The sequence below is a fragment of the Limulus polyphemus genome, unplaced genomic scaffold (assembly GCF_000517525.1).
Source record: "Limulus polyphemus unplaced genomic scaffold, Limulus_polyphemus-2.1.2 Scaffold1989, whole genome shotgun sequence".
In the NCBI taxonomy this organism is placed as follows: Eukaryota; Metazoa; Arthropoda; class Merostomata; order Xiphosura; family Limulidae; genus Limulus; species Limulus polyphemus.
Window position 1 is genome coordinate 212,338 of NW_013667599.1, and position 7,999 is coordinate 220,336.

At 33.5% G+C, this 7,999-nt stretch overlaps 1 protein-coding gene across 1 annotated transcript in view; it reads right to left on the bottom strand.

Annotated features, from left to right (window-relative positions):
• Positions 1–466: 466 nt before the first annotated feature.
• LOC106465578 (amphiphysin-like) overlaps positions 467–7,999 on the bottom strand; it is a gene marked incomplete at its 5' end in the record, with an annotated part of 13,350 nt that continues 5,817 nt past the window's right edge. The window contains 4 exons of the mRNA XM_013925805.2: positions 467–4,080; positions 5,654–5,755; positions 6,887–6,991; positions 7,329–7,456. Coding sequence (XP_013781259.1) covers positions 4,000–4,080; positions 5,654–5,755; positions 6,887–6,991; positions 7,329–7,456 — 416 coding nt within the window. The remainder of the gene's footprint in view (positions 4,081–5,653; positions 5,756–6,886; positions 6,992–7,328; positions 7,457–7,999) is intronic.

Genomic DNA, 7,999 nt, shown 5'->3' on the forward strand with positions numbered 1-7,999 from the left:
ACAAAGACAGATCTTCTCACAAACGATTCAAGAATTAATACATTCTAAGTAATTAACTAGGAAACGTCTAGTAACAAATCGTACTAGAGCTAAGAAGGAGATTCTCTTGTTTCTGCTAGAAACCTATCAGATTGGTCGTGTGAAGTTGGATTCTTACACAAGCTCTGTTGCACCGTAATTTCCAATTTAATTTCAGAAAGAAAATATTTTCCTTTTCGATACCTACTTGTTTACGGTATTACCCTAATTTCTCTGGAGATTTATTCAATCAATATGAGTATTAAACAGGAATATTCTGTTTTACAGCGGCTATAGATGTACCAAATACACACGTTGGTAGTTTCAAATTTCAGACCTTAATACAGTTGATGTTTTGTTTTTGTTGAGTCCCACATACTAGTAGCTGTGATCCAAGTGCCAGTAAAGACGTCAAAATCTTCTAGGAGATACACAAAAACAGACCATCAAATAATATAATGTTTTTTATTTTTTAAGCAATATTAAACAAAACCACACTCAGAATATAGTAAAACTCATAAAAACAAGAAGCCCACACTTACCAATCAGGTGTTTATACTTGGTTCAGACAACTAGCATTAACTAAAGACCTTCTCTAAACGTACTTTGTTATTTGTCCTACCTAACTCGCAAGTTTTCGCTAAATAAACATTAGTTCCAATACTTAAGAATAAATCAGTCCCAGTAATGACTCAGGTTACAAAAAGAAAACCACACCTGAGGAATGTTAATGACAACAAAATATGTACACAATCCTAACTTGAAAATTACTGTTTGATATTTCAAACCTGTGACACATGCTCACTACAATGGGTTACACGAGCAACGTAAACACAATAAAGTCTATGCTTTAAATAGCACAAAAGTAAAACATAACATTTATCATTATTGCATGAAAAACCCCTTACCACCAAGTATTTTATACAAATAAGCACAAGGTATGGAGTATTTAAACAGCAAGTAAAAACAATAATTATGACATACTGAGACAGTCTTGACATGATAAACAGAAACATGCAATTCCCTGCAATTAACAGTTTCTGTGCTACATCATTTGTGGCATCCATTAAAGCTAACAATTTTTACTACAGTGTAATTCCATAATTTATTTCAAATAAAAACTGGACTCGATCCAGGAGTGTGTACATGCATCATTACTCTGGTGAGAAACATTGATTCTTTAATCTATCAAAGGATCGAGCTTTTATTTTTTGTTATTAAGACTAATAACGAATTTAAATTATTCCTCGTATATTTCAAATTTATATACCCAAGTATTTATCTTTTTTGAGCAATGATTATCACAAATACATATATTTTACAAATCACACATTTACTTGTCCTTTTTTTGAAATATTCACAGCACTAAATGTTTGTTACTTTAAAACAACAAACTTAAAAGTACATAGCAAAAATAACCTAGCAATGCCAATACCAGGATAAGAGTATCCAAAGACGTGTACCAAGTAGGTACGAGTCATCCTATCTGGCTATAGAACAATGTTTTTTTAAGAGATGTACAGTTTTAGTGTGCTCAATCACCATTAATGCAGATATGAAGTTTTTATTTAATAAGCCTAATCGAGTAGAACGTGACATGGACTTTGCACCGGAGTTCCCCCAGACCGTGAACATACAACGTTTGCTTACAGTTTTCAATATCAACATAGACCTAAGACATCAAAAATATACATATCTGTTTGATAAAAATATATATATATAGCTACAGTAATACATACCTTCCTGTATTACATCTGAGCTCTTAAGTTTCATATCAGGCACTACTGAATTTATATTTTATACAATTTTAACGTGCATATAATTATGATTATTTTAAATTGCAATGAATATTTACACCTGCTACAATTTAAAAAAAAAAAAAAATTAATATGAGCGTAACATCCTAGCCCCCACCCATACTAAGTCTGAACAAGAAACTTTAAATATCAGCCTTTAGAAACAACATTAAGTACATCTTGGAGAACAAAAGTTTTATTTCACAGAAATAAAGAGCAAAGCTTTCAATTTTTTCCATCCTATTCATACTCCTGATATATAAACTTTATTGGCCACTTGATAGAAACAGACCATAAATATTTTTATTCTTACACAAGCTCTGTTTCACTATAATTTCCAATTTAATTTAAGAAAGAAATTTTTTTTTTTTAAATTTATACCAGCATGTTTACAGTATTATCCAAATTCTCTGGAGATTTATTCAATCAATTTGAGTATTAAACAGGAATATTCTGTTTTACAGCGGCTATAGATGTACCAAATACACATGTTGGTAGTTTCATTTTTTAGACCTCAATATAGTTCTGGTTGTTCACATACAAAGGTTTTTGATATGAAAAAAAAATCACGATCTCTGGCACATAAAACACTTCTTTCAACTCTTAGTTACTGGGTGAGAAATAATCGTTCGTTTACATTTACTTCAAAACAAATCTGATATATCACAATGTTCTTTACGTGTTTTACAAAACATTCTACTGTCATAATAGTTACACAGTAAACTTTAAGGTAGCTACCCGTGACAAAGGAGTTACAACATGTTTAACACGGGGTAGCTACTGTGACAAAGCAGTTACAGCATGTTTAACACAGGGTAGCTACCTGTGACAAAGCAGTTACAACATGTTTAACACGGGGTAGCTACCCGTGACAAAGGAGCTACAGCATGTTTAACACGGGGTAGCTACCCGTGACAAAGGAGCTACAGCATGTTTAACACGGGATAGCTACCCGTGACAAAGGAGCTACAGCATGTTTAACACGGGATAGCTACCCGTGACAAAGGAGCTACAGCATGTTTAACACAGGGTACTACTTGTGACAAAGCAGTTACAACATGTTTAACACGGGATAGCTACCCGTGACAAAGCAGTTACAACATGTATAACACGGGATAGCTACCCATGACAAAGCAGTTACAACATGTTTAACACGGGGTAGCTACCCGTGACAAAGCAGTTACAACATGTTTAACACGGGGTAGCTACCCGTGACAAAGCAGTTACAACATGTTTAACACGGGATAGCTACCCGTGACAAAGGAGCTACAGCATGTTTAACACGGGATAGCTACCCATGACAAAGGAGCTACAGCATGTTTAACACAGGGTACTACCTGCAACAAAAGAGCTACAGCATGATTAACACAAGGGTACTACCTGTGACAAAGGAGCTACGGCATGTTTAACATAGGGTACTACCTGTGACAAAGCAGTTACAACATGTTTAACACAGGGTACTACCTGCAACAAAAGAGCTACAGCATGATTAACACAGGGTACTACCTGCAACAAAAGAGCTACGGCATGTTTAACATAGGGTACTACCTGTGACAAAGCAGTTACAACATGTTTAACACAGGGTACTACCTGCAACAAAAGAGCTACAGCATGATTAACACAGGGTACTACCTGCAACAAAAGAGCTACGGCATGTTTAACATAGGGTACTACCTGTGACAAAGCAGCTACGGCATGTTTAACATAGGGTACTACCTTCAACAAAAGAGCTACAGCATGATTTAACACAGGGTACTACCTGTGACAAAGCAGCTAGGGCATGTTTAACAAAGAACGTTCCTAAAGTAAACCAAGATCTATGAAAACAAACAATACACAAACTTTATATTTTCTTACACCATGTGGGCCTTCTGTGTAGTTGGTTTGTAGTTCACTTCCTGGATCAAATGCAGGCTCCATGATAATAATATAAAAAAACAATTCACAAGTAATGTTAAAATGTAAATTCAGAACAAATAACTAAGCCTTAACTTATAAATAATCAAAGTGAATATGTAAGATTGACAGTAACGACAAAGACAGATCTTTCAGGATTCTCACAAACAATTCAAGAATTAATATATTCTAAGTAATTAACTAGGAAACATCTAGTAACAAATCGTGCTAGAGCTAAGAAGGTAGTTAATCTTAAGAAGGAGATTCTCTTGTTTCTGCTAGAAACCTATCAGATTGGTCGTGTGAAGTTGGCAGGAAAGATTCCTTTCTCCTGTGTGGATTCTTTGATCCCCATAAGCCAGCCTTCTTCCTTTTATTGAAATATAAAACATTGAACACTATAAGTTTCATATGAGAATTAAGCTTTTAACAAATCAAAATATAACATTTTCTATGAGATACTAATTTTATAAAACATGGGCCGCTACAAACTGTTTAATAGGGGGCATTATCAGTTTCATACAAATTATTAAAAAAAATATATATAAGAATTAGTAATTTTTTAAGCACCAATACATAGGCCGTTATCAGTTTCATACAAATTATTATAAAAAAACATCAAAACAAAGTTATAAGAATTTCGATGACGAGGAACCCAATTTGAGACTAATAATGGTTGGAGACGGCTTGAATGGGTAATGAGGAAAACTTTAATATAAGTTTAACACAACAGCAAATGTACAACGTTTCGACAACCTGATGATGACAAAACCTTGTCAAAGCGTTGTAAGTTTGCTGTTGTGTTAAAGGTATAAGAATTATTAATTTTTAATGCACCAAACCATAGGTCGCTATCAGTTTCATACAAATTACTAAAGTTCAATGAAACAGCACATAACCCACTATTATTTTGAAGAGATAATGTAACAAAACATATTAGCTGCCGGTTTACGAGAATAGGCACCCATGTTTGTTTGATACTGTGATTTACAAAATATTGAAAAAAATATATAAATGAATATCAAAAAAGTTGAAGTTAACTGGGTATATATCAAATTGAAATTTCTAATCAATAATATAAAGAATTTAAATTCCGAATTAAACAGGGAATTTGTAATGTTTTTACAAAAAAGTCAAACAAACAAAATTTTGGAAATTTCACAACTTTAACCCTGCACTAGTACCCTTACTGTATGGAACAACCTTCACAACATGGGGTTGTGCTACACACCAAAAATGAAAGTAAGTTTGATTACATTGTTAATCTATCTATGTGTGATTTAATATAAACATCTTGTGAACGATACCATAGAATACTGTTCTTTTTTTTGTTTTGTTTTGATAGTGTTAGTAAAGGAATAATGGAAAATATCAGATATTGATGCTTGATATCGCTTTATCTAAAAAAACAAAAAAAACATGATTCAAAAAGTAAAAATTTTTTTTTTTATCTAAACATCTTCCTACAAATTATTTTGAAGTAAAACGATCATTGATTGAGCTACATCAATGAAAATGATAAATAATAGAGAGAAAGTTAAACTAGGAAAACATACCCTTGTTTAGTACTGTGGGGTATTTTGATCCCCCAAGCCACGAGAAATTGCATGTTTCTCTCAGTTTAGCTGGGGTAGAAATGGGAGAAACTAGTTGTCTACTCTATCGTCAGTTTTAAGAAACTACCAGGAATAGTAAAGGCTTAGTGTTGCAATGTGTTTGTGAGAATGTTTACAAACTGTTTAGGATAGAAAAAAAACCCAGGATACGAACGTAGGGTTAGAAAAATAAAATACCAAATCAAATTAAGTTTTTAAACAGAAATTAGATACTACTTTAGAAAGTTTCATGCAGTTTGGTTGAGTATTTCTAATGTGAGAAGGGGAACATCGGTGACACCTCTCTTAGATGGAAGTAGAAATCTGACATAAAGCTCCTTGACTTACTTGTTCTTCAGGATCGTCATAAGCAACAACATTGATGATGTCATTTGATTCAAATGAAAGCTCATCTACATCTTCAGCGGTATACTTATATGTGGCTTGTACCTGAAATACAGAAAAAAAACGGGAAGATGTCAGTCTGGCCAACAACCTCTAATACTTATATGTGACTTGTACCTGAAATACAGAAAAAAAACGGGAAGATGTCAGTCTGGCCAACAACCTCTAATACTTATATGTGGCCTGTACCTGAAATACAGAGAAAAAAACAGGAAGATGTCAGTCTGGCCAACTACCTCTAATACTTATATGTGGCTTGTACCTGAAATACAGAAAAAAAACGAGAAGATGTCAGTCTTGCCAACTACCTCTAATACAAGAGAAAAACAAAACTATCACTTGGTGGCCATGCAACATGTGGACGTTATGGTGGCCATGCAACACGTGGATGTCTTGGTGGCTATGCAACACGTGGATGTCTTGGTGGCTATGCAGGCCAGATACAATTATATTTGGGGAACTCCTGTCAACTGTATGATGCACTGATTTGATGCCAATGGTTATCAAAAATAAGAAAGCTTCTTGAAAAGAAAAGATTAAGAGGGATAAACTTGCTATGAAAACTACTGTCATTTTATTTATCTACAGTGCACACCAATCATAAATGTCTAAAACAAAATCCACCTTTTAAAACCGTTATACTTGTAGGCAGTAACTGAAACGTGAAGGGGTGCGGACAAATTACCAACGAGCTGACAGAATCATGTGCTAATGCATAATTAAGTACATCACTTATATGCTTCCCATCTCTCGGACAGGTAACCTGACTAGTTCTATATAATATACCGTTGTTTTGATGTAATTAAATGAAAACAATGCCAAAATGTTACACACTTTTTTGGCCACAAACTCTGGCAGGTTTTTGCATACATATATACAAAGGGAATAGAATAAAGTGCTTCTCAAATGTGAGCCCTCGTGATGCCCAGGCAACATTAAAAGCTTATCTATGTCACTGGCTGTAGTTTTGTTAAGAATTCTTATTGTAAAGTGCCTTTACTACACTTAAAAGAAAGACTATACAGTCATATAAAAATCTTATAAATGTTAATTATATAAAAAGACTATAAAAAAAACTCATAGTAAAAACTACATAAGCTGCTTAATTTTTCAGTCATTTTTTTTTTTCACCACACAGATGTAAATCAACTATGAGGACTCATAATATACACCTACCCTATAATAAACCCCAGGAGGAAGATTATTTGTTGTTGCCCCTGGTGGAATTTCCACATAATCCTCTGTATTCAGAGCCTTCAGTGGCACATTGTCATTATGGATCTATAAAAAATTATAAATTTAATACAAAACGTATGTAAAGATTACTTAGCAAGTATTTTTAATCAACAATGTCCAATCTTAATGACCATAAACATTTATTGTTATTTAAGTTTATTTATCATACTATAATTTTCATTGTTCAAAATGACAATAACCCATTTTTTTTTTTACTAATTCAATGACATGAAATTACGTAGACAGCCAAGTAAACATTACGAGTAATATTCCAACCATACTTTTTTAACTTTTAAATTCTCACAAGCATTTTTTTTTGTGGAATATCAATCATCTATTTATGTTTAACACTTTTCTGACAACTCAAGACTCTTATCCAAACCTCTTCCTCTAATTTTTCTGTTTTTAAACTTTTCTCAGCATCAGCGTGATCAGTCAGAGATTTGTTCGAGTCTGTTGAAGGAGAGGTGGGATGATCGGTTGCTTCTTCTTTTGCAGAATCATTGAATCCTGAAGAAAATAATAAATCAGTAAAAAAAATTAATCAACACACACATTAACAAAGAAAACATCCAACTGATTAACTGAGAACACAATAAATTATAAGTACCACTTAGAAAGCAGAAGTGACTTCAACACTAAATTAACTACAGTTACTGAAATGCAATGAAGTTCTGAAGGAAGACCTTCCTGGATAACGGAGTCAACAACAATGAGAACCTAGGGAAAGATCATCCAGCATAGCAATAATATTTACAGTACTGTGCAAGAGTGTTAGGACAAGAGAATATTTTGTTACTTCTTTCCATTTTATGGGTCTAATTCTTCCATTCCATTACAGAATATAAATTTCAACACTATTGGTAATGTTTTACTGATCCTTGTTGACAATCGAACGAGCCAGGGTAAGAATACTTATCATTCTCTACAATCCCCATATACTTGTACCAAGGGCATGTCACAAGGGTTCTACTTGAATGAACATACTGATCGAATTTAGGGCCTGAAATCACTGTCATGGTACCCCATGCAGTGTCTTAACTATATCGAAAG